The sequence below is a fragment of the Cheilinus undulatus genome, linkage group 9 (genome assembly GCF_018320785.1).
Source record: "Cheilinus undulatus linkage group 9, ASM1832078v1, whole genome shotgun sequence".
Taxonomy (NCBI): Eukaryota; Metazoa; Chordata; class Actinopteri; order Labriformes; family Labridae; genus Cheilinus; species Cheilinus undulatus.
The window spans coordinates 14,553,593-14,581,348 of record NC_054873.1 but is presented as its reverse complement, the minus strand read 5'-3'; the positions used below and the strand labels follow the sequence as shown (position 1 = coordinate 14,581,348).

Sequence of the window (27,756 nt, the reverse complement as noted above, 5' to 3'; positions counted from 1 at the left end):
ATATCCCCTGTGTGCTGTATCAGAAAAAGCATGACTGCAGCTGCTCTCTGTTTCAGCACACAGAGACAATGTGAGGATTTTATAGGACGTTACACTTTAGCTTGTATTGATACCCCTTGAATGCGTTTATTCTTTCCCTACCTTTATGTAAAAACAGAGCGCCCTATTGGTTGAGTCTCACCCCACCCTCCGCCTCCTTTCCCCCTGGTTTCCCGGGTAACCATGTCAGGGTGGAGGAAAAGAGCAAATCATGTGAGGGTATAGCATCTTCCTCTCTCTCTCATTCTCCCTCCTCATTTATGTGTATGTGTTTGTGTGTATAAAAGCTCCTCTCTCCATGCTTCCACTTCACTCCTGAAGCTCTCCATTGCGTTGGTGAGAGGAGAGGAGCAAGACTGAGGGGAGGAGGAGGAGGAGGGGGGACACGACCAGAGGAAATCCCTGTGTTGCAGTGGGAGACATTTGTTTGACCTTCCCTTTCTTTTCTCTCCCGCTCTTCTCCACATGTGTCTCGGGTTTCCCTTGTTTTCTTCTTAGACGTATTTGCTGTGCGTGGACGGTGGCTGCATTGATGCAAAATGGGTTGTGGCAATTCCTCAGCCACCAGCACCTCAGGAGGGGGTAGGTGATGTTGAGGATTATGCATGTGTGCATTTGTGTATGTTTGTGTGAGGAGGTGAGGAAAAGGGTGAGCGGGGGAGAGAGTTGTCACTGTATCTGCAACATTGAGAGAAGGTGTTTTGAATGTAAATGAATGTCATGATTACCCTTGCATTGAGGGTGTCCCCCGATGTGTCCATGTGTGGATTGTCAGTGTGCTCTTCATATCTTCATTTCCCTTAATGATGTGAGTAAATAAACCTGCTTGATTCTGAAAATGTCTATAGAAATGCATATTTTCCCCTGTTAATGTTAATCAGTTTGCAACATGGAGGCTCCCACTCTTCTGCTTGTTCCCATCAAGAAGGGTCTCCCATGTTATCATGTAAGGGCACCCCTGTAGCATCAAAAACAGGCAGCATAAAATGACCCTGATACTGTTATTACAATGAAAGCTTACGAAAGTAGGTAGGTCACTTGTGTTTTTCATTTGTATGTGCTCTTTCTTTCTGTGTTTGTGCTGGTTTCCATGGATCTTTTGGATGAAAAGCAAGCACTCTCAGTGGCATTTAACCGCCTTTGTCTCCCCTCATGACTGATGCTGGTTGTGCAGCTTTGAAATACTCCTTGAATGGCAAGGTTTCATTCATAAAGCCTGTAGGACACCTTTGAATGGGTAAACTTGTTGTTTTACAAATGCTCACCCAGATCTCCTACCTTAATGTGGCTTGTCCTCAGATAACACATCTGCCTGTTATTTTAGGCTGTTAAATTACACTAAGCAACCTGTGAGCACCACAGTCAAATTAAGGTGATAATTAGATTAAGGTATCTGCAGGATTACCTCACCATAACTGCCCATTAAAGCAGTATGGTGTGTTTGTGCCTGTGGAAATGTGCTTGCAGGTATCTAATCAGTGCTTGCCAGGCGTGTTATTAGAGCAACAGACAGCTACTGGGAAATGAAACTCGGTGTTGTCGTTGGCTTCAAATTTGATCTGCTTCAAGCCTTCGCTGTCTGTAGGCAACGTCTCTTAAGGTTTTTCTGAGTTTGTTGCTAGAGTGACTTGTTTGTCTATGAAGGACATAACAGCAGCCGTGTTCATTTCTGCACAGCAGATCCTAACCATTATTCCCCCTGTCTTAGAGGTCAGTGTTCAGCACAATGTCAAGGACGTGTGACATGCTGTCACTTTGACAAATGTGCACTGGTGGCTGCACTGTTCATACATGCCAGCTGACAGCAGGCCAGAGTCAGAGGGACACTGTTTATTACAAGATTGGGTGTCAAAAAGGAAGCACCTTCTGCTCCTGTTTGATGTCTATTCAACACAGTGGGTTTGATAAAAAAAAATTGTACTGACCATTTCGCATTTATAAGCAGTGTCATTCCCAAAGAACACAATAGAAAATACGTTCTTTGCAATTTGCACAGGTTTATGGCTGTACAGGCACTTTGGGGTTTGTGTGCATTGGCCGTAGAGTCAGCCAGTCAGTCTAGTTCGACACCCTTACCCAACATCAACAATGTGAATCCTGACCCCTACCAATAGGAGAGCATTTGCTCTTATCTTACATCATACTGTCCTCTTCTTGATACATCAGGAAGAGTACATAATTAGGACCCCAGCACTGACCAAGGGTCGGGTGAGAGCCCTACAGTATTTGCTTTACTTGTTTATTTCACCTCTTTGAGGTCTATTTTGGGGGCCTTAACATGCCCCAAAACTCACCAAGCTTTCCCCAAAGTTGAGAAATAGCCATTTGGTGGTGGAATGGTGTAAGTCGGTGTAAGCCATCACACAGTTTCCTCTAGGGAAACTGTGTGATGGACTTACATGGAGGACACACAGCAGCCATGCCCGTTTCTGTGCAGCAGGTCTTACCCATATTTCTCCTTGTCTTGGAGGTTTGTGCTCAGCACAGTGTGTGGCAGTCACTAACTGAGTGATAACTTGAGAAATCATGGTTAAAAAATATGTAAAAATACATAGATATCTTTAAAAATGATGCAAAATTTGTTGCTTGGCTAGCCAGTTAGGGGGGGCTGTGACATGTTCTAGCTACACCCTGGCATCTGAGAAAGGCTTGAGTATTTTTTTTGAGTGCATGTATTAAAGGATAAGCAGTTGAGATATCCCTAAACTCATATATGTCCTAAAGTTGTCCTCCACGTGAAAACAAAGTTTACAATAGATCGAAAACAAAGGAAAAAAGGGAGAATTAAAAAAAAATGTTGTTTTACTTTCGCACTTTGTTCTTGTTTTGATGCAACAACCAGCAAGGGTCACTGTTGAAAATGAGGCCAAAGCAAAAAAATGAAAAAAGCAATGGGGCAACACCTGAGAGCCAGCTCAGCCAGACAACTTGAGCTACGCTTATTTCACACCTTACATGCATCATAATCCAAACACCTGACAAACATCCTCACAAATCAGCCGTCTACCTAAGCTGAAAGATAAACAGTAGTCTCTCTGTCTCCGCTATTGCCAGCTCTGCTTTGAATTAGAGCTGCACTGTTGCTTTCAACCCCACCACCACCACCCTAGCATCCACCTGTTGGCTCTGATAGAGGGTTTAAGATACTATCTCATCACTTGTCTAAGTGTGCATGTAAAATACATATGTGAGGAGTGACGCGGTCAGAGCCTGACGCCAACCGCAAACATGTTCTACAGCTGCAGTAAATGTTTTGTGTTCACTTGAGGCTCGCTACACCTGGGAAGTCTGATAACACCCATATTAAAGTGACCATTTTTACATCAGATATAAACATGTTTGCTTACAGGTACAAAAGATGATGAAGTGGCATATTGATTTATAACAACAGACAAGGGGTATTCTTTCCATTTATCATGTGATGGTATTTGTGCTCATGCATCTGCTAATAAATGGGTCACAGCTATGTGTGCAGTTGAGATGCTGATTAAAGCCTTAGGCTGAGACGCTTCTGTTTTATATGCCGCTGCTAAATCGTTAACAAGTGTAAAACTTTATTATGAGTCTTTAGTTTGTTAGAAACTGAACAGTGCATGTAAAAAATTGCACCCCTATTAGTCTCATGGGATTTATTCCACATCCGTTTGGGAAACAGTCCATTTGGTGTTTGGGAAGGGCAGATTAGATAAGATGAACTTTCTGTCTGCTACATTCATTGCTGACGAATCAGAGCAACAAAACATATTCACAGGGGTTGAACTACATAACTTGAGCTATTTTTCAGCCCTGTAATTGACAGGCGGTATATCCAGGGAGTACTGACCTCACACGCAGAGACAGCTGAGATTGGCTCTTACCGCTCCCCCCATCCTCCACCCTCAGCAAACAATTATCACCCCTCCTTGCAACTGCTATCAAGTTTAAAGTTTTGACTAACTACACCTGCGTTTAAAGCTACATGTAGCCACATCGTCGTGATTTTTGATCTAGTTTCTAATCTTTCAGTAGGGTTTTTCCACATAGTGCTGATAGATGCTGAACTGATTTGTTACCATTTATACCCAGTGTTACACACCAAGTCACAGAAAAATGTATATCTAAAGTTATTCAGGAAGCCTTAAAGTCATGTCACAGAAGAATATGTTCAATTTCAAGCTGTGGTGACCGCCTCAGCACACTCTACATCACATTGCTCATCCCTAGTCTTATGCACTCAGATGAGCACTTTTGGATATGAATGAGCTTTTGTCAGTCTACTGAATAGGCCCCTGTGTCATGTCAGCAGACTCAAACAGTCACTGTGAAAGAAGGCCCTGCGTCCCTGTAACAAAGATGAAATTCACTGTACTTCTGTGTAATGTAGATTCTCCAGTTTTGTAGCGTTGCATGTTATTTTCTGCTGCATCTCTCCAAGGCACATTTCTACACTGATAGTATGCAGCAGGGCATGGCGAAACAATCAAAGAGGACAATCGAGACCTTTGTTCTCCTTGCTGTTGTGAATGTGATACTATATAACTAAGACTGTATATGTTCTGATCTTATTTTGCTTCAGATCAGGTTTTTAAGACTGCCTGTGGTTTATAGAATGAGCTGTAATTGGACCATAAAAGAATCCAACAGCACAAGGACGAATACAATGGATGTCATTTGAGGCTTGTTATTGCTTACTGCTTTATTTCAGCTAGAGCCTACACATTCATCTCAACCACTGTGAGTACTGCAGATGTGCACTCTGAAGTGTTATGTTAGAAGAAAATGCAGGCTTCAGGGTCATTGGCTCTTCAATTAAAGTTTAAATGGCCTTGTTCTGTTGAGAGTATGGAGGAGGACTTTTGAAGCCCTTCATAGTCTTAGCAGATGACTAATCAACATACTGGTCTTCTGGTTCTGCTTTCCTCCTGTTAAAGGGAGCATTTCCTTGCCATGGTTTAAAGTGTTTAGAAAAACGGTGCAGTATATATCTGCTCTTTTGGCAGTGTCTTGAGATAATATCTGATATGAATTGTAATAAAAATACTTATTGATTGTTTGATTTTAGGTCAGCCTAAGAGAGTTATATAAACTATTAAACATCTCAGAGTGGGAAACAGAGAGGAGTACGGGACTGGATGGGGGCTCCCACTGAGGGAAAAAGAGACCAGAACATGCACTTGTACTGTAATCTGATTGTTAGAATGTTCAGTCTTAATATGCTTGAAAGGAGGCTTCATCTGATTGTAGCACACAGGGCACAGGAGGACTGGTATAGTTTCACTACATTAAGCAGACCAACAGTCTGCTGCACCAGCTATTTGACGTAAAGTCCCCACCAAACCTTACCTTGCGAAGCAGATGGATTTGACGGAATGTCATCAGGCAAATCGATCGTGTCATTTGAGGAGAGCAATGCAGTAGCTACAGGCGGGCTTAGTTGCACCATGAGCCATTAGCCATGGCTGCCTCTAGTGTAGTGATTAGCTCGGATGTAGCTATGTGATAGCGGCAGTTTATCAGAACTGGACCGCACTGAAAGCTTTACATAATGTAGAGGATGTTTTTGCTCTTCTGCCAACCTGCTTCGGCATGAGTTTACCCAGCTGTACTACGGTAGCATCAAGTTAAGATGTACCAATAGAAAAGCTGTAGTTTAATCAGACCTTGACCACATTTCTTTATTAAAACAAGAGCAAAGAGCCACACTGAAAGCTTCTCTTAGCATAGAAGTTGTTTTTGTGCATCTCCAGCAGGCGTCGCCATTCTGACACTACAGTAGTGCTAGCCTGTATAGCTCAAGTAAGCATTGAAGCCTTTATGTCTACTACCTCATTTTGTCTTGTTGCTCTGATTCGCCCATCACGAATACGACAGATAGAATTGTTACATGTGACACTAAACCCAGCAACGACCCCTAGTGGATGCATTTTTTTAACATCCACCCCAATGCAACAGCAGCATAAGTAAGTGGACAGTGACTGTTGGATTGTTCAGAACGCACAGATTTATTTTATAGTCAACAAACAGTAAAAAAAATGAAAACAATTTTCTTGTGCTTTAAACCAGTGTTGATTTTCTTTTATTTTCAGTAACAAAACCATGATCTTTTGTTACCTATTAACCAGTTGCATGCCAGCAGATAGCAATGTGGTTGCCACTTGGGAATATTGAAAGATTAGAATAAAGTTTACTGATAGGGAAAATTTTAAATATATCTTATTTTCAGTAGAATCCACTTTACTCCATGAACAAGATCTACTGTAAGAGACACTGACTACTGGTTTCTGAAGCAGGGTTTAAAAACCTTTGATGGTGGTTGCCATATTGGAAATGCAGTAAAATCACTGCCAGTTAACAGAATGGGGCAAAGAGCCGGAGCCGACACCACTTCCCCATTACCTTCTATAAAAAACCCACACCAGCTACAGCCAGATGTTTATGGACACATTGCACAGCAGCACTTTACACCACCACCACCTCTCCCAGCCAGGTAGGAAGGTGAGCTCTGAGCAGGCTCTCGGCTCTGGTATCAAGCACATGGCCCACCAGTGGCTGGTGAGGAGTTTGACAAATGATTCATCGCTGTTGGTGCTAGGAATAGCAATTGAGGCATGTCATAATGCAACTGTGCTGTGCCGGTGTGTTTTGAGTTTAAGTCTTCAGGAAATCAAAGCAGATGAGTTATAAAAATGTATGCCATGCATAGTGTGTGCCAATTAAGACATTAGCAATTCTTTTTTCCCCCAGTAAGGCTGTACCCATTCTTTCTCCTGTCAGAATGGGTATTTTAAAACAGGTGTTAAAAAGATTTTGCTTCTGGACTCAGGTGGATACTCAAGGAAGTGCAGTTTTTCTCTTTTTTTATTTCACTAGCTTTATTTTTCAGCTCTGAAGTTTGCTACTTGATAAGAATATGCTAGAAAGCTTCAGTTTAGCTAATTTCAGATCCTATTTCTTGCTTAAAGACTATGGTGTTCGAACATAGATGTTATAAGCTTCTTCACCCTGTAGTCGTACCTCTAAGGCAGTTTGGATGTTCTATTTGCAACCTCAAGTGCTTAAAAACATTTAGAACAGCAAGGTTTGCAATATCTGGAAACACACATCCAGGTTTCCTTCAGATTCAACTGCTGTGAAGCCTGGTGTGTTTCCTGTTCTGACTGCCCTGACTACAGGAGGAGGCTTTAGGTTGACTGTACTGTCTCTTTAAATAACAACCTGCACTTAATTACCGGTAAAACATTTTCTATCTACTCACTTTGAAGATTAATTCTTCTCTTTTCATGTGTTTTCAGGGCCAGCAGAAGCCTCCAAAGATGTGTAAGTACATTTTCCTTTCTATTCAGAGTAAAGGATGAAGCTCATCAGAAGCGACCTTCAGGCTTCATACATTCACAAACATACAACTCAACAAAGGAGCATTTTATATATATATATAAACTACCGTATGGTGTTTGTAAGGCATTCATCCATCAAATGACCAGGTATTCTTCCTCTAGTTGGCACAGCAATGTTATACAGCAGTAAAGATGGAAAAAATAAACATCTCAAAATATTTCAAAACCAAGCAAAAATAGAAAATCATATGGAAACTGCCAAGACTTTCACACCTTTTGCTGTAATTCAACAAACTTTTAAATCTGGTACAGTAAATTTGAAAAATGGTTGACACTGAAAGATATGAACTTTTGTGTGTGTTGAAGAGGACGCAGTAAATTCAAAAATGAATCTTAAAGTAAATTCAACTTGTCCTGAAATATCTAAATGACCCAAAAAGCCCTACTAGGAGTAGGGCTTTTTGAGAATCATGTATTATTTAAAACCCATGAAAGCAATGTGTGTATGTGCAATAGTTACATCGCAGGACATGAGATATTATAAATATATATTTTATTGTTTTTTGACCATCAGCAGCACCTTGTCTCAGTTCTTATTTGTTTATGAAAAAGGGGAAGCCACAGGGCTATCTTCAGGCACACCCGCTCGAGTCAAGGATTTAGTTAAAAAGCCTTTAATAGCTTAGGGCATATCTAATAAAAGTCAATAAAATCAAAGAAAATACAGACTGGTTTTGACCTACCCAGGGTCTTCATTAGGGCATGGACAAGACATGGACACAGGGGAGGTTCTTTTAAAAGAATCATGTGACTTGAGGGCTGACACAACAACAGCATAGAGGTTCAATACAAAAGAGGTTTTCAGAATACATTTATAACCCCAAATACATCATGGGAATAAAACTAGAAACAAAACCAGTATGGAATTATGAGAGGGAGAGAGAATATGTAAATATACTTCATATGTATGATGTATCCAGATGCAAAAAATTAGAAAAAAGCGGAACAAATAATTTTACATGAGATGTAACAGACTGCAGCAGGAAGAAACCGATTTCACAAATAGTCTTAGACCGATTCACAGAAAAAGGGGTGAACCACCCCAAAAAACTGGAATGAATAGATAAAATTATTGAAATTAAATTAATCAATTAATTTAATTATTTATAATCTAAGTATTGGCGAATCTATTTACCTACAAGGTAGGTTAACATATGAATGATTTCTATAAACTTACCTTATTTATTTATGGTTTAGCTGCTGAACACGGTGAGCTCCCATTTAATCAGTAGTTACGTAACTTTGATGTAATTTTGTTACAAATGGTTGATGATATTTATATGACACAATAAAAAGCAACAAGTGTGTTCATAAGATTTATGAAGAAATATCAACCCACTTTTTTCTCTCTCTCCTTGAACTCCTCTGTGTATAAAAAGTAACTGCATGTATCAGCTATAATTTCCTTTTCTGTTTAAAAATTGCGACATCCATCCATCCATCAATCTATCCATCCATCTGTCCATACATGGATACATACATACATCAACCATCCTGTACATACATACGTATGTATATATGGACTTTCAGGGATGTTTAGGCCAAAAATTGAGGCTGTAGTAAGGTGTAGATGTGGAGAGTTGTGAGGGGATATGGTATGTAAACATGGCCTAGGGTAGTAGGGTTGCCATGAGCACCTGGTCATGCTGTGGATGTCCCAAAGGCCTGAAAACCGATGGTGTTCTCCAGGCATTTTACAAGGCCCAAGACAAAAATAGATGCCCCATTGAGCTTGACATTGGCTAACTGAGTAAAACGTGTGTCCTCTAGCACCTGGTCATGGCACATCAGGCCCTGTGATGAATCCTTAGCACATCACATGTGCAGATGGCTATATATATATATATATATATATATATATATATATATATATATATATATATATATATATATATATATATATGATAGGGCTGTCAAAAGATTAACATTTTAAATCATGATTAATCGCAGAATTTTGGTAGTTAATTGCACTTGATTGAACCCGAACCCTTGTATCGCATTTTAACATTCTACTGTTTTGCATTTTAAACAGTTTTTGTGTAATTTTTGTCATTTTTCTACTTTTTTGAAAAATAAAAACTACTGTCTGTAGGGGTAAATGCCTTCCTTTTAAGATGCAGACCCGCTTTTAAATTTCAACATGAACTTGATCGCAGAAAAAGATACTTGTAATGGATTGAATATAATATAAGAGAAAGTTAAAAGGGCTCAGATTACTTTGACTTCCACTGAGCTGTCTGAAAACCCTCCACTACTGCTGAATCACACCATCTCTGTATGGTAAAAAAATAAATAAATCAATAAAAATAAAGTTACTGAATATTTATTTGTCAAGTCCTCCACTTTGTTGAAACACCTCAGTACAAAAAAGTTTTTCTAGTGTTTGACTGAGCATTAAGCCAGTATCAGAGGACATGTTGTCCTCAGCCTGAACGGCTAATGTCCGTCAAAGCAAAGGGAGGAGCCGCTTTTCCTGGAATCAGTGTATGTGTTTAAATGTGTGTTTGTGTGAACTACACATTTTTGTCTATTTGCCCACTGATAACCATCTGAGCTGCCAGCACTGGACCCATGAAAGCTGACAGCAGCACACTACTGACTCACCGGGGCTAATCACCGCTGCCTAGGACTGAACTACACAATAAAACACACACACACACACACAGACTGCCAGTAGTGAAACACACAATTACGTGAATAACACAATAACACACACCAGAAACTAAACTATGAATTAGATGATGCAGCTTTGGTCCCAAAAACAAATAACGACATGGAAATTAAAGATAAGGTCACTGAAAACTAGCCGTTCAGCCGCCTGACTCCAGACTTTAACAAGCAGGTCAGTCTGATGATTATTTGCTCATAGCTCCAGAAGACAGAATTGGCAGTGTTCCCAGCGGGGCTAATTCTGCATAGCTCAAATGTTGTGCATCTACCTGACTGCTCCTCTACTGCCTGGTGTTTCCAGTGCCTCATCACTTTGTTTGTTTTGAAGTCCTCTGTGCTCCTAAGAGCTGACCTGATGTGTGCTTCTTCTCTCTATCAGGACAGAAGATCCCTCAGCAGACGATGAGAAAAGAAGGTACTTCTGTCAGTTTTACTGGTACCATTTGTTTAAAAAATACAGTTTATGAACTACAGTGTGTAAATGGTTTTATGTGTTTCATTCATGAAGAACCCTTAGTTGGAAGACAGATGCTAAGTTCTGTTTCCTGCTATTACCAAATCCACAGTCATAAGATGTGATATCTAACATCTGTTATGACTTATATATCATATTCTTATGATAACTTAAAGGGATTGTTTGGTATTTTTGAAGTGGGGTCGAATGAGTTAGTGATCCCCATCTACGTAACTGTAAAGCCTCTCTTCCGTTCTTGCCCTTCAGCCGGTGTCTTCTTAAAGGGGCCACTCTGACCGACAGCTAATATACTTATTATAGACAAGCACCTCAGACAACCTTACTTCAGAATTATCAAGCTAAGCAACATCTTCAACGATGCCAAACTATCATTTGTCGTCTAAATGATGTTGATATTATGTTTGCAATATATGTGATAAATAGGGCTTTTTTCAGTTTTTTTTCCAGCCCTCATTAATCTACATCGTGTACCCCATGATGACAAAGTGAACACTGAGATTTTAGAAAATTTCTGAAAAGAAAAAAAATGAAAAATCCCATGGTTGTAAGTATTCAGACCCTTAAATCAGTACTTGGTTGTAGCACCTTTGGTGGCAATTACAGCCTCAAGTCTTTTTGAATATGTTTTACAAGCTTTGAACACCTGGATTGAGGGTTTTTCTGCCACTGTTCTTTGCAAATCCTCTCAAGCCCAGACAGGTTGCATGGTGTCCGTCGGTGGGCCACCTTTTTCAGGTCTCTCCAGAGATGTTCAATAGAGTTCAAGTCAGGGATCTGGCTGGACCACTCAAGGACATTCACTGACTTGTCCTGTGTCGTCTTAGCCGTGTGCTTGGGGGCATTGTCATGTGGGAAGCAGTGTTAATTTCATGGACTAAAACTATGATTAAAAATGTTTGCCTTTTTTTCCATGTCAAAAACTAGACTAAGACTGAAAAAAATAGATCTGTGATGAGTAAAACTGACAGAAAGTAAATTTAGTTTTCCTTAAGGTGGCTAAAGCTAGACTAAAATGTAATTTCATTTTTGTCAGATATTCAAAATCTGTGATTTTTCTCCTCAGTGGGTAAATCTGTCGAACAACAATGCAGCTGTAGCTATTCTGCCTCTCAGCTGTGGGGAGCAGGGTTTGGCAGAGTGCGTATAACACATTAACATAATCTGGTACCAGATTTAGGCAAGAAAGTAAATATTTGGACTAAAAGTAAAATATTTTTTAGTTTTCGTCGACTAAAATTAGACTAAAGCTAAAAAAAGGGTAGAAACGACTAAAGACTAAGACTAAGACTGAGACTAAAATTAAAAATAGCTGCCAATATTAACACTGGCTGGAAGGAGAACCTCAGTCTGAGGTCCTGAAAGCTGCAAAATAGGTTTTCCCAGTCCCTGCTGCTGAAAAACAGCCCCACAGCATGATGCTGCCACCACTATGCTTCACTGGTATTGGGCAGGTGATGAGCGGTGCCTGGTTTCTTTCAGACACAACATGAAGAACTGAGGCCAGATAGATCAGTCTGTGTTTCATCAGACCAGAGAATCTTGTTTGAAGTTTGAAGGCCTTTGCACACGGAGCCCATTTTTTTGGTCTGAATTAAAAAAAAAAATCATTATAAACAACCTCAGGATAAATTGTGGTTTCCCAGTTTTAGCTTTATGCATTAATTGTATGTATTGTACTCTACTCAATCTGTACATTTTAGTATACTTAGTGGCAGGAGTAGTGGAGTAGTTGGCTCAATATGTTTTTTTTTTTTTTTTTTACTTAGGATGTGTATGGCTTTCTTTTGCAATCAAAAATAGGTACACTGGTTGTGTTCTTCTCATCTGTCTGTCATGTATGAGAGCGGCCAAAAATCACTCTCTGTGTCTTTAAGTTTTAAACTGTGATGCATTATGGTAAATATTGCTGGGCAAATGGGATAGAGTGTCTATATAAGCACTTTATAGAATTCAGAAACCAATATGAAATAGCATATTTGACATGTAGTGCACTATATAGTGAATAGGATGTGATTTTTGTCACAATGAAAATCTTGGTGATGTTATCCTCACCATCCACAGTCATCACTTGAGGTGTGTCTCTTCAGAACATTGTGGGAACTAAAATGAATCTAATGTCACCTTCCAGTCTTTGTCTGTTCTTAACCAGTTTCATTTTTCTCCTCTTCTCTCAGGAACTATGGCGGCGTTTACGTGGGTCTACCTGCAGACTTAAGCACCGTGGCTGCCAGTCAATCTAAGTCCACTCGTAAAGGTACACACCTATAAATACCCACAGTACTGAACACTCTTGGGGAAAATAAGCATGTTGGAGTCAAGCAGGTGGGACATAAAAAAAGCACCCCTTTGGGACTGAACCACCACCTTATGAAACAATAAGCCTGCCTGCAGCAATACAGGTTTAATGGTGCCTTTATTTTACCTGAATCTCAATGAGAGAGGCCTCTTTACCGTTACAGCTATGCTGCTGGTATATGGTTGGAAGCATTTAATTTAGAGTACCAGAACAAAAAAGGAAGTAGATTTTTTTAATCAATATGGACATTTCTAGTCTTTAAAGGTTTGTAAAGTGCTACATTTTTCTGTTGTTACCTTTCTGAGAAATAAAAGGACATTCTAAACCAGCAAATATCTGACATGTATTAAAAGGGGGAATAAATATTATTACCTTCCAGTTATGAAAAGATCTTTTAGGGAGAAATACAGGGACTACAAATTCAAGAAATCCATGCAGGAAATGTGATGTACTTTTCCTTTTACATGCAGACTAGCAGTGATTGAAGAGAACACAACACAGGTACTCGATGTTACTTTTCCATCTCTTAACGTCATCATTTTCTTTTTCTGAAAAATGAATGGTTGTCAAATGACTCATATGAAAACCAAATGCATTTTTCTGTTTGTGCAGGATCCTGTGTCCTCATTTACCCAGAGACAATCCCATCACTTTATACAGTCTCAGGCTTTCTCTCTCTTTGAGCTGGGATGTGGATGACTTACCAGGCCTCTATGGGGACCCCATTATGGAGTCACATGTGGCACGGTGGAGCAGTGGTGCTGTGTGGAGGTCAAAAGATGGCACGCATCATCACCCTTAACTTTGCAAAAATAAAAAAGAAGACTGGCATCAGAGCAGACAAGCAGCCATTCTGGGACTGGCAGCACTGTGCTTTGTGACAGCCATCATGGCTTCTTGGTCACAGCGCCGGGATGTCCTCTGTCTTTGTCAAGAGGAGACAGCGGCCCAAGCCAGCTCTGTAACTAACTGTCTTGGACTTTCGCACACTCCCAGCAGCCCCCTGCAATAATAATCACTTCTCAGTTGTTTCTCTGAGACGTCATCAATGATTCATTGTGTGGCTGAGACAGACAGCCAGAGAGAGATCCTAGAGTTTCACACAAAGTAGCCAGTTTTTTTTCTCTTCTTTAATGGGTGTCTTCAGATGTTTCCGGATGTGTAAACCAGCTTCATTGGTGTTGCTCATGAAATTGTGCCCTAGAATTGTTATGTAACGTCACCATATGACTCATGACTGTCACTCACATGTGCTCTTTCTGCAGCTCTTTGTTTGTTTCCCACTGAAGAGCTTGGATTCTGGGGCTTCTGGGTAAATCACACAGCTCCAGTAATCTTATCTTATTTATCAGAGGCAATTGTTTATATCTCACAACACAACAGGGATAAAATATGATATTCAGTTGCCAAAAATGTAAACTTAGGAAATACCAAGAATGGAAGAAGCATCCTCCCTTCTTTTAAAAAAAAAAAAATCATAGCACTAGCAGAACGTGTCTGTTTTATACATCAGTGTGAATGGTGTTCTTCTCTTTGTTCTGAATTAAGACTACAGCTAGGGCTATTTTTTGTCAACAAACCCCATGAAAATACTGGATTTAAGAGTGACCTTGCCTATAAGATGCTACCTATCCACTTTGCTGGTTTACATCCTCAGAAGAGCGTTATCGCAGTGGTAGCAGCCTACAGCCATGGTAAGTAGTGGGCAGCTATTTACAGTAAGCCCAGTTCAGATCAAGGATTTGCAATGCAATGAAAATGTTTCGGGACCTTTCAGGGGACAGTTGCAGCTATGAGCTGAGCTGTTGCGTCTTGAATCAGACCCCCTGGCGGTGTTTCTGGCCATTCAGTTTATCAACTCACCAACAGCTGAATGTAAGGCATGCCTCGTGTTTCAACAGCCCAAAAAGATCATGCCATCATACATCAGTATGCTTATCAACGGTTTTGGGGAATCCTTTGGGAGGTACTGTTGAGTACTGGGTTTGCTACCATCAGCCTTCTTGACCTTCTATTTGACAAACATACACTTTATTAACAAAAGTATTCAATTGACAGTTACACCAACAGGGACAGTGATGACATTTTATTCAAATACATGTGCTTTAATATGGAATTTGCCACCTGTTGCAGACATACCAGCCTCCACTCTTCTTCAAATGCTTTCATGAGATTTATGAGGTCAGGCACTGAAGTTGGATAAGAAGGCCTGGCTTGCAATTTCTATCCAAGTTCATGCTTGATGGGGTTGAGGTCAAAGCTCACCAAACTCATCAAACCGTGTCTTTATAGTCCTTACTTTGAGAACTGGGGTACAGTCATATTGGGATGGAAAAGGACCTTCCCTAAACTGTTACTACAAAGTTGGTAGCATAGCATTATCCAAAATGTCTTACGATGATGAATTGAGATTGCCCTCTACTAGAGATAAGAGGCCTAGCCTGTTTGTAATTTAAGAATAGTTACACGAGCAGGGGCTCACTTTAGCTTCATTAGCTTTAGCTAAAGTAAACGTAGCTGTGCTTACTCCGTAGTTAATGTAACTACGTAAGCCAGTTTAATTTCTTTAGCTTAAGCAATGTAAGCTGTAGCAACACCAGCTTATGCAAACATGGCATCATCTAACATGTAGCGTCACTAGCTTTAGCTAAAGTTAACATAGCTATGCTAGCTACATAGTTAATGTTACAACGTAAGCCAATGTAATTACGTTAGCTTAAGCAATGTAAGCTGTAGCGACACAAGCTTTAGCAAACAAGGCAACATCTAACATGTATAGCGCTTAACAAATTTATCAGACCACCTGTCATATTTGTCTCAGCGACCATCCAGCATCATGAAGCGCTTTAATGCGGACTCTTTTATTTTCAGTGAGCTCTCGACGTTTTACCATTTTGAAGAGGAATGAGGGATTTCTAACTGAATTCACCCTCTCATACCCAAATTTGAGCCGGCTCACTGGGCTTCTCTGAGAGAAGTCAGAAATTAATCAAGCATAACATTCAACCACTAAAACTCATTTTTCTGTTCAGGAATGCAAGTAAAATCCAATAATTTGACATATTAATCAAGAAATATTCATTTGCTTTACTATTTTTTTCAGTTTTTTTGTAAATCAGTAAATTTGAAAATTCATGGATAACAATAATAATTATATTTTAGCATTAAAAATATCATTTTGGTTGACAAGCTTCTACATATTGGTGTATTAACCATTGAAGAAACATAAAAAATGACTTTGGTAATTACCAATGCTGTGAATTTAGGGCAACTGTGGCATAAACCTTAGTTTGGGTGGTGGTCTAATAAATTTGATAAGCACTGTAGCTTCATTAGCTTTAGCTAAAGTTAACATAGCTATGCTAGCTACGTAGTTAATGTTACAATGTAAGCCAATGTAATTATGTTAGCTTAAGCAATGTAAGCTGTAGCAACATGAGCTTCAGCAAACATAGCATCATCTAACATGTAGCTTTGTTGGCTTTGGTTACATTAGTTTCAGCTATGTTTGTTACATAGTTACATTACCTCCTAGCTACCTAGCTTTGTTAGCTTCATTATCTTGGTTATTTTTAGCCCTGTAATTATGTAGCTATATTACCTAAGTAGCTTATGTAGCTTTGATAGTTGTAGCCCTGTTGTCATAAAGCTACATTACCTACATAGCTGTGATGTCTCACTTCACCAATAGATGGCACTGTTTCCATATGTGTTGGATTATCTTGAGTCAGCAGAGGGAGAGCCTGTTGATGAGCAGAGAAGAAGAAGAAGGCTGGAGTGATTACATTTCGTGACATGCTGCCTGTGTAGCACTGCCTTCCTTTTTCAACAATAGCTTACACTGCTTCTTTATCTTTAGCTATGTTAGTTATGTAGCTTTGTTACCCGTGTTGCTTACGTTGCTTCTAGCTTTAGCTATGTTAGTTATGTAGCTTTGTGTCCTAGATAGCTTACATAGCTTTGTTAGCTTTAGCCCTGTAGTCGTGTAGTTACATTACCTACGTTGCTTACATTGCTTCATTTGATGATGCTATCTACATTAGTTATGTAGCTTTGTTACCTCTGACCTTAGGTTGCTAACATCAGCTTTAACATTAGCTATGTCTGCTTTGTTAGACTGTTTTCTTTAAGGAAATGTTTTTTTTACCCACGCCGATGAAATGGGCAGGGGTTATGTAAAGGGTTCAACATCTTTGTTTCTTTGTTTGTATGTGTACAAGATAACTTGAGAGCGGAAATTCGGATCTTCACCAAACTTTCAAGGAATATTGGGATAGTGACAGGGAAAAATCGATTAGATTTTGGTGATGATCCACGCACCCGTTCGTTTTTTCTTGGACTTCGAATTTTGAACACCATAGTAAGCAATGGGAGTGTGAGTTCCTCGGTGGCGCTGCTTAGGCGTGGGTCTGCCGCCTCAGACGGCCATTCTAGTTTTTTTTGTGTCAGCATACTGATCACCCGGCTTTAATTAACATTTTGTAATCTGGTCTTGTAGGTCAGGTTTTTTTAACTTTTAACCTTTGGTAGCCTAACCCCGACCTTAACCCTAACCATAACCCTTCCTAGAAATCTAATCTGATCTGGGTTCAGGTGTGTATATCTTGTCTCTTCTGTGGTGGTCTGCAAGAGGCTGTGTCTGAGATCTGCAGTCTGCAGCCAGGCTGTCTTGCGAATGTTTGTTTACAGTCTCATTATTGTGTCTGGGCTCTTCTTCTATGGAATCTCTAAACTCAGCTTTACTCACCTTGCTTTTTATACCAACTTCTTTTCTCTATTAACTTCCCACCTCAGATATTCTGCAGCCTTGACATCCAAAAGGTAACCATCTTGTGGTTTGTGAAATCTCCCATTTAGAAATGGGGCCAAGCTTGTAAAACAGCCATTTCTAACACCATAACTAAACACAATTGAACAATCTTCCAAGCTAACAACTCAAGTGAAGTCAAAGCAGGTTGTAGAAAGGAGCCATTTATGAAACATATGTAATCTTCAGTGCCCTCATTCATGTAATGAAAGGGCAAGTCCTCCTGTGGTGCAATGTGACTCATTGATGTGTTTTATAAGAGGTCTATAGAGCAGAGAGATGATTTATGTCACACCTCTGCTATGTGACCGCTCTATATCTGTGAAGACCCATTTGATTTTTTTTTCATGGGATTTGTTGACAATAAGAAAAAAAATCTATCATCACTGACATATTTTTCCACAAGAAACCTCATCACAGTATTACCTGAGGAAAAAACAATTACAGCCTGGTGGTCATTAGGGTCTTAAGGGGCCATTTGCCAGTTATGAATGTGGTGGTCCTCACTTCTGATGAATGTACAGCATCCTCCACTCAGCAGGACCCCAGAGGATGATGGAAGGAGGCCAGACACTTGAGATTCAAGAGATGTTCTTTCCGTGCTACACAAAATGCTTTACACGCCTGTGCGTAGCCTCCAACGACCAATCGTAAAAAATAAGGACTTCTTTCACCATGCCTAAACACAAGATTACTGTCTGTTTCTTTTAAAGTGACTCTTCAGCTGTAATTGTCTGCCACATGAATACTAAGGGATTTCATGTAGTGTCTTATAATTGCAAGCCATTTGTCAGCTTACAGTTGGAGCATTTAGACTCGTCACCTGTGGCGGACATATTCAAATACAAAGAGCTGCTTATGAACTGTAACATTTTCCGCATATTATTCCTTTGCCTACAGCGTTGTAGCACCAATTTGTTCAAGAACCCACCTGAGACGTTATATTTTTGGTGTCCCTCCTCCCTGACGTCTACATTTCTCCCTTCTACTGCCTCAGTTTCCCCACCGGAGGCCTTTGGCTGTGACAGTGTGTTGTACCGCCTGTCTCTCCCTCTTTTATCAACCCCTGTTTGCCCTTTGTGGTTGTTCTTCCTGTGGATGATGAATGTCATTGCCTTTGCTCTATTCAATTAGTCCAAAAGGAACAATAGGGCAGAATGTGGATGAATTACACAGTCCAAGGTGAAGCCCTCTCTATTAAAATGCCAAATGGTGCATTGTGGGATGGCTGTAAGAGGCTGGGCAAAGCAGCATGCCATTCAAATGTAGCAGAGATGGCCTGCATTAAGAGACCATGTATTTTTTAGAAGGAGATCAACACTTTTGGGATACTTATATTTTCTTTCGTACATGATAGAGATGAGAAGACTGGTACCACTTTTGTGGATGCTAAATTTAAAGCCTCAGGTAGAAGCTTGGCCTACAGCAAAAAGACAGATTCACTTGCAAGAGCCATCCAGAATCAACCAGATTCCATAAGAAATGATCCCTGGAATCATCATCTGAAATTGTCACATTTTTTGCTGTTGTCAGAGAAAGGAAAGGAAAAGAATGGAGGAAGGGTTGAAAAATATAGACTAATTTACAGTTCAGTTTCAGGTGTGATATTTACGCCTTCATCATGAACATTGCAGAGGCTTAATGATCCCCTTCTGTGCCGGCTTCAGAGGTATTAATAGAGGCATGAAAATAGGATCGGCAGAGCCAGCGGGGCAGTGCACAGGCACAGGCATAGCATGTGTGTATGGAGCTCCAGCTGTGCTGTACCCTCGCTTTCCTGCAGCACCAAAACACTCAGATGCGGACACCTGTTATCATGTCATCACAGGCTCAAGGTGTTAAGGTGGAGCTCCTTAGGCGCTTCTGTAAAAGTGCATTGTGAAAACACCTGTTGATTTTGTCGGTGTCACTCACTTATGTGGCGTCTCATCATGAAGCGTTTATCCTTTAATAAAGGCACAAGTATCTGTTTAAACTTTTAATATCGCACTAATCTACTGGTCTCCCTGAACAAAACACTCCACTCTCCACCGACCCTCAGAGCATCACTTCCCCTCCTCCTCACACCCTTCCCTCAGTGTTCTATTTATAGGACTGTTCCCCATTCAAAGTTGACCCCCCCCCCCTTTTTTTTTTTTTAAATATTTGAGACGTTCAAACTGTATGTCAGGGCTGTTCAATTACAAATTCAACTGGGCCAATTTTAAAATTAAAAAATGTAGCTGGGCCAGACATGTTCAGCGCCCAGTGAACAGCTGGTAATGTCAAATTTTGAACCAATACAGATGAATGTGATGAAAATTATGCACTTTTTATTCATAGTCTCTCTTTTAAATTTAGCAACATGACAAAAGCACATCAAAAAGTGCATAAAAACACAACAACAGAGCTGTATTTGAACATAACCTGAGGTAGCAGAAATATTTTTTTCACTTTAATTAAAACAAAATAAATAGAATTTAAAAAATAAAATGAAATTCTATAAATGATAATTTTGGTCACATCTTACCTTGGGGCTACTGCTGTCAGCGTCGCTATCCATGCTTCAAAACAACGCAGTGTTGCATTCACGGTCTGAAATACTGTGGGGATTTACGAAAACTTGCGACACAGGTTGCCCTCTGCATCTCTGGCATGACCACAGGCTGGGCCACTTGGGGGTTGGTTCTGGGCCGCATGGGGCCCCTGGGTCGCTAATTGAATAGACCTGCTGTGTGTTCTGAGTTCTTTCAATGCCACTGCTCCACTGTTCCTCTTCCACCACAAGGTGGCAGGGCAAAAGGTTCAACAGGGACAATCAGGAGTTCAAAACAAATTAAACATGCTTGAGCATGGATGATAAGCTAAAGAATAAAATATCCTGTCAGTGTGAACAGAGCTGAGAGCAACAAACCCACAGGGAGGATCCTTAAATTTAAATGTATTTAAAATCTGCAATATTAATGTTTAAAAAGTCTAATTCCTGTGCATTTCTTCATGTTTAGAGATAACATAGTTTGTCAGCATGCTATTATTTGTTATTGCAAATCAGTTCACGCAGGTGGCATCAGTCTTCTCATCAAACCCAAAAGCAACTAACTGAGTTTCTACAAAATGTCAAAATTCTCTCCCATGTTTGGACACATAGGCTCGCTGATTTTTTTGCTATCAAAGCAGTGAATTCTATGATTATTTTCATGCTACTAAAAAGGCCCTGAGTGGTCATTAAAATCAGTGCAGTGCCACTTTACATTATGGACCATTATTTGATGTTGCAATTAAAGAGGTAATGACTGAGTGAAGCAATGGTTGACAGGCTCTCTCGTATGATTTGTCTTGACTTTGACTCACATTTACTCTGCTCATCATTTATAGCCATGCACCATCAACAATTCATCACCAGTTCTGACATGAGATTAAAAATGTGTCTCTCTCTGTCAAACTCATCTAAGATCATCTGATTTAATTATTTATGATTAAAGACTTTTATATTGTCCGTGCACAGTTGTGGTTATTGATTGTGGTTCTTTGTTGAAATGTATCCTCCTTTTGAGATCAATAACGCTGAGACTGTAGGGACTACATGTGTTCTAGGTGAGTACCCCTGACATAATCAAGTGAGGATTTGCCAAAGAGAACATTTATCATTATTGAACTTGGGGGCCCTTCTTTTTACTGCTGCAACATGATCCATCACTGCTCCATCTCTGTAATTGACTGCTCTGGGAGCTTGTGGAGGAGAGGAATGAAGAGGCAGGAGGCCAGAGGGGAACACTGTATGTGTCTCAGTGCACAGTGGAGGTTTGAGCACCTGCAGTGATCTCACATCTTATTATACAAGAGGTACAGTAAAGTACAGGCTGTGTCAAAGTAACAGCTCATGCTATTCTGAACAGGAAGATACAGAAGTCTGTAATAAGCCACCAAGGGACTTTTTTGAAACACCAGCATCTATGTGGGCTGGATGAGCTGACATGATGTTAAACCCCCTAGGAAAAGGCTCCACCCTGCAAATAAATTTATGGAATAATCACCATAATATTTACATATTGGCCCTTATAGAGATGAATCAACAAGTGTGGAAGCATATTTACCTGACAGCACAGCATAAAGAAACTCAATGTTTCTAAATAAGAGGTGACCACCAGAAGTTATGGAGTGTTCACTCTTTTTTTGCATATATTAAATTCTGTTTAACTCAGATTTCCTGTGATGACAATGCATTTTGATTGTTTTTTCCAATATCTTGACTTAAATATATTATTTCAAGATGAAAAAGTTTGTCTGTGGTGAGTTAATTTTTTTCAATTTCCAGAGATCTGAGGAAAACAACTTGTTGTCAAGGGAAGACTACATTGCTCTGTCGAACAATAACATAAAGGAGGAAGCACAACAAACACAGCCATAGTGACAGCAGTAAGTTTGAGGTATGTAAGTTAGATGGATGTCAGAATTTGTAATCCTGCAAAAGCAGATAGATTTGCCACAATCCATCTGCAAAGCTCCAATCCACACTTCTGCCAGAGCTGAAATCGGTTTAGATCAATCAGTGTCACTGCCACTGTTAGTGTTGTAGTCAAGACCATAATATCCGAGGCCAAGACATCCCCAAGACCAGAGAGCACTGAGACCAACACAAGGCCAAGACTTATGGGGGTCGAGACTGAGACAAGCCGAGACTGAGCCTATAAAAATCAGTAAGAAAAGTCATCAAAAGGTTGAACAGTCAAAGAGCACCTTCTGTTTAATTTTAGTTTGTTTTAATCACATTTCACAGGAAAAAAACAAGTCGTCTGTAACTCTGTTTTCAAAGTCCCACAATACAAAAAGTTCAGATCTTTGCAAATTTGTCAAAAATAAATCCTTGCACACGGATTTATTATCACTCTACAGCACAGGTTAAATCCAACCCACAAGATGATCGCATATTTCTAACTGGCCCATCAGTCTGAAGTCTGCAGATTTCCTCAAGTATAAAAATGTGAACTTATCCTTAATGATTTAAGATATCCTTGTTAAGTCATAAAATCTGACAAAGAAAGCTGTAAAAATACTTAGATAAAAAGTCAGGAATGTGGGAAAAGAAATGAATTTGTGTTTTAATTTTACATTTTCAATTTAGCGCCTCACAATTAGGACTCAAACTTAGGATTTTTACTTTTAATTTCATGCTTTGAGCATTTCAACTCATAGTTTTAACTTCTCATTGAACAGTTGAAGCTTTAAGATTCATAATTCTAACTTTTAAGTGATATTTTGACCTTTTTAACTAATTATTTTGTATTTTATCTCATATTTTCAACTCCAAACTTTGACTTCATAATCCCGTAGTTTGACTTTTAAGACTCTTAATTTAAAATTTTGAATCATATTTTGACTTTTAATTCCATGATTACAAATTTTATTTCATATTTTGACCTTTTAAACTCATGATTTTGACTTCTTTCTAATATATTTGCAATTAAAAAAACATAATTTTTCGATTTCAATTTCATTTTTCGACCTTTTTGAACTCATAAATGTACTTTTATCAGATTGTGAGCCTTTTGACTTATCTTTTTAACTTTTTAAATGTCAAAATCGTTTATCATCAGTACTGAGGTTTTTTATTTTATATATTTTATTTCCGGTGAAACAAGGTTGACGGTTTATGGTTAAATAGGAGACCCTGTTAGGCCCTCAGGTTAGTCCTGGATCCAGAATCCGGCCCCTGCTGTGATTGAGTTTGACACCCCTGCTCTACAGGGACTCTAAAAATTGTGGGTTCTTTGTGTTAATCACTAGTGTGCCAGCATGCTTTGTAAAATTTTACATGTCCCACAATTTTACCTTTTGTGAACCCTTTAAACAGATTTAGGAGAAAGTACAGCTATGTCTCTGCTCTTAGATATTCTCACTCAACTCCAAGTCCACTCTCACGTCTCAAGTTGCCAGACTCAAACAATAGAGACGCACATAAAAGGATGACTCAGCAGAAAGTGTAGTACTGTGATGCCACAAAATCTGAATGATTTTTAGCTTTTCAGTCTACTCTTCCTTAAAAATTGATTAATTTATTTTCAAAGTTGCAAATTATCTTCGGGACTTTGACTTAAATCAAATTGCCATGGTTGTTGTTTCTATGCATTTGATAAATATTTTATTCTTAATCTGGACTTCTATCTCCCCTTATTTGGGGTCCCTGGCCCTGTTTGGCAAGCATTCTCTACACACATATTCTGTATTTGCTGTTTATGTTGTACATAACTCCTAAAATGTCCAAAATTTTACAAAGATAAAATCAGCATTCAACATTTTTCTCATATAATATCAATATTCAGCACTAATGCATGACCTGAATATATCCAGGAAGGCTTGTGGGATGGGTGGATCAATGTGTACATCTCATAAGCAACAAATCCAATATTTCCTCTAAGTATTAGAATATTCAATCTGATCAGCAGTACCTATATAACAATGTATTTTCATGAATAAAGGGACAGTGATGGTGAAGTAGTGTAATTCTGGTGTCTTAACTCTACATGGTGGCTAAAGCATGGGTGTAAATATTTAATTGAAATAGTCAGTACTTTAAATCCTGATAAACCATTGATCTGTTAAATCATCAAGCATTACAGAACATGAACTCCCACTCACCAGCGTGATAAATCAATACCAACTAAGCCATCAATTTCCCCTTTTTTGAAAAAACAACCTTTAGTTTCCGCAGACCCCCTCCAGGTGAGTGAGGCCAGTGTTGTTTGTACGAGCCACAGATAAAGATCTGTGTGTGAGCTGTGAGGGCTACGTGATGGAGAGCACGTCCTTAATCACATCATCTGTGCATCTGGCCTACCGAGACGCCACAGCTGCTTTTTCTCTGGCTGAAATTTTGATTCAACATCAGAGTTTCCCTTTGATCTGCTCTCTCTGGACAGTCGGCTGAAGCTCACCTCTAAAGTGTCGACTCTTCAGATGTCTGATGAGGGTAAGAAAGAAAATTACATTCTAAATAAGCGTTCATTTTGACACCACATAATTAACTGTTTTAATCAACTAATTTATATTACCTGTTTTTCAACAGTAACTGTTGCAACACAAAAACAATGTAAATCCAAAAACATGGTGTATATGCTGCAGAAGTGCGTGCATCATGGCTTGTTCTTGTCCTGAGGCTGTTGTTGGATTGATTGGTGTGACAGCAGGTGTGGTGAACCTTTATACATGGATCCTTTAAATCTAACACTTTAGCAGCATTACACCAAAAATTCTGATGCATGCTGCAGCATAACAGGGAGATATAGTAATTCTTGGCATCTACAGTATGTGTTGAGCAGATGGATGCCACCTCATCTCTAGTCATGGACTGCAGATAGAGGGCGCTGAAGTTCTGTGTGATGTTGGAGACATTGCATCAGTGTGTTAATGGGTCTAACTTATAAACTGAAACTACTCCAGAAACTCTTTCACTGGACGCTTGAAGACTCACTTTAGAAACAGCTCTAATGGTTGATTTATCAAAATAGATGAAAATACATTTCTATCAATCAGTTATTCCAACTATCGATGCAGCCACCTTGACAAAAGACTGCACTGGGCAGATTTTTCCAAGCATATCCTTTGGTATCTTACTTTTGGTCTAAACATTTGAATAAACAGTTTCAATGTGTTCTGATGTCTGTTTTATGGTAATCACTGATTCTTTTCCTGGTGTTGGAGTCACTTTTGCACCATGAGTGGCGTTACCTACTTAGTAAGTGAAATTCTACCTGTGAAGATGATTATGACTCGTACATATCAGGTGTTTCAACCCCAATAAAGGAACCCGTTCTAGTTCAGAGTTCCCATAGCTGTCTTTCTAAAGAGCTGGCATACTACAGCTGCATCTCCTTTGAGTGGAACAGAGATACAAAATATCACTGTGTAAAGCTGATGAGTACCAAACACATCAGAAGAAAGATCCCTCATGTTCCAAAAGAAAATGTCACTGTAACTGATTTTTATTGAATTATTAGTTGTAAAATCTGTTTGGAAGCTTATATGAGATATTTACTTAACCCATTAAAACCTGAAAACACAAATTATAGCCAGAAAATTATCATTTTTTGGAACGGAAATGTTTATTTCACTTTCTACTGAAATCCAAAAAACCCCAAATTTCCATAAAATTTAAAACATTTTTTTTGTATCTCATTTCAAACATTAGGTGTTTTTAGTAACTGATAATCCACTTGAGGGCATTTCTATAATTTATCGTTTGTTTTCAAAAGTTTTTTAAAGTAATTCATTGATCATATTGATTGGATAGAAGTACCATATAAGTTTGTATCAAATATGATACAATAGGCTTTAAGGGGTTAATTCATTTGATTACTGTAGTTGTTAACCATATACACCAAATATTGGTTAAGATTTACTCATTTAAACTGAGTGCAAACTGTTACCTCAATTATACTGAGTAGATTGTATAAGTTGTTTTTTATGGTGATCCACAAATATTCTTTATTATGGTGCAGCAGAATAACTGTAGAAAATCTTATTAAATTTGACTCTTTATAAGGAACTCATTTAAATGCTTGGAAATTCGAAATTAAAGCCCTAGAATATTATTGATGGACATCCCAAAACTTTTTTTACTTTTGTCAAGTACATATATACATATATATATATTTTAATGGTAAAAATCAAGGTCAACGAAGTGACCACATATGATTCCTTGCCCGTTAAATGGTTAAAAAAAAAAGGAATGCTTAATTTAATAAGCTCAGCAGTAATTAAAGCAAATTAAGACTATTGCAATGAACAGATTTACCAGCTCCTGCAGCCTATGTTACCTACATTTCTTTGTTTCCCAGATGCATCTATAAGAGAGTTTTACAATCACAGCCAATTTCAGTCATTAATTTCTCTCAAACACAAAACAGCATTGCAAGATTACACCTAATATTTCTATTGAATGCTCTAATTTGTTCATGTTTGTTCATTTTATCTGTGCTGGATTAATTTTCAATGTTAACAATCCTTTGGTATTTTGTAGTGACGGAGGGGGACAAATGTGCCCCCCCAGCTGCCCACCCCTAGGTAAGAGAATAAACTGAGATAATGCATGAGGTTTAGGTTTGATTTATTGTCTACTACCTTTAATACAGTTTGACATTTCCTGTTTATTTTACTGTAAGTTTTCTGCTCTCTGGCTTTAAGCTTTAAACAATGGGATACATTATGAAATAAAAATAGATTTATTGTATTAGAAATGTTTTTCTCTGCGCGTTATCTCTGTCAGGGGAAATTATCAGACTTATGCAGACTGCATGCAACTCCACTCATGACCACCAGATGTCACTACAGCACAGTCAAAGCTGAACCCAGCAGAGCTCTGGACACTCAAAGCACTGGTTAATGTAGAGTACATTTACTCTAAATGATCCATAACCAGTAACCCTCACAGCCTCTGTCTGCTACAGCTGCTATAGAGCACTTAAATGCCTTTGACTGAATACGGTGATGTCCTCTACATACATGCATCTCTTCAATACCCTCAATCTTTAGATACCGTACCATGAGGCACTGAGGTTTATAACAAACCTTAAGTCCTTAACTCATCATTGTATTCTGTATGATTGAGTTGATTGGCCTTCTTTGGCCACATGTTGGGTCAATCATTGGCATATCCTTATTCATAAGGCTTTATTACCTGCGTCCATCATATTTGTGATTTTATTGGTGTGAAAAGTTCTGGAAGTTACCATTTTTGCTCTGTGACTCAGTCACTATCTGTGCCCCAGGTCCATCCTGAGATGGGTAAAAGGAGTTTCAGGTGGGCTGCTCCTGCAGCCAGGAATCCTCTGCAGGAATATGTATTAAAGCTGCTCTCTTTATGTTGTCTAAAAGTAGATTGAAGGCATTGGAGGAAGATGCATCAGGCTGCAGATGTTCTGACTGATGACTTTCTACTCTGTGATTCAGGATTGGTCATCTGTGTTTTGTAGTGTTTTTTTATGTTAATGTTACCAGGCTTTCCTAGTTAAATAAATCTAAATAAATAAAATACAAAGCCCACACCGTGTCAGGGCACTCAAAGACAGGAGCTCTCATTAAAAACTCCTCCAGATGATCAGTGAAGCCCAAGGGTAGCGGT

General features: G+C 39.1%; 1 protein-coding gene across 1 annotated transcript; it reads left to right on the top strand.

Annotated features, from left to right (window-relative positions):
* Nucleotides 1-435: 435 nt before the first annotated feature.
* LOC121515477 (overexpressed in colon carcinoma 1 protein homolog) lies at nucleotides 436-15,033 on the top strand. The gene is made up of 6 exons (XM_041796269.1): nucleotides 436-621; nucleotides 7,311-7,335; nucleotides 10,462-10,497; nucleotides 12,732-12,811; nucleotides 13,324-13,354; nucleotides 13,466-15,033. The coding sequence occupies exons 1-5, from the start codon at nucleotides 579-581 to the stop codon at nucleotides 13,326-13,328; spliced, it is 189 nt and encodes a 62-aa protein (XP_041652203.1). The 5' UTR covers nucleotides 436-578; the 3' UTR covers nucleotides 13,329-13,354; nucleotides 13,466-15,033.
* The last annotated feature ends 12,723 nt before the right edge of the window (nucleotides 15,034-27,756 follow it).

Excerpts from the sequence above, each read along its gene's own strand:
- LOC121515477 (XM_041796269.1), top strand. The coding sequence starts at position 579 with ATGGGTTGTGGCAATTCCTCAGCCACCAGCACCTCAGGAGGGG. Across the intron at positions 622-7,310 it reads CACCAGCACCTCAGGAGGGG|GGCCAGCAGAAGCCTCCAAA; the intron begins GTAGGTGATGTT and ends ATGTGTTTTCAG. Across the intron at positions 10,498-12,731 it reads GCAGACGATGAGAAAAGAAG|GAACTATGGCGGCGTTTACG; the intron begins GTACTTCTGTCA and ends CTCTTCTCTCAG.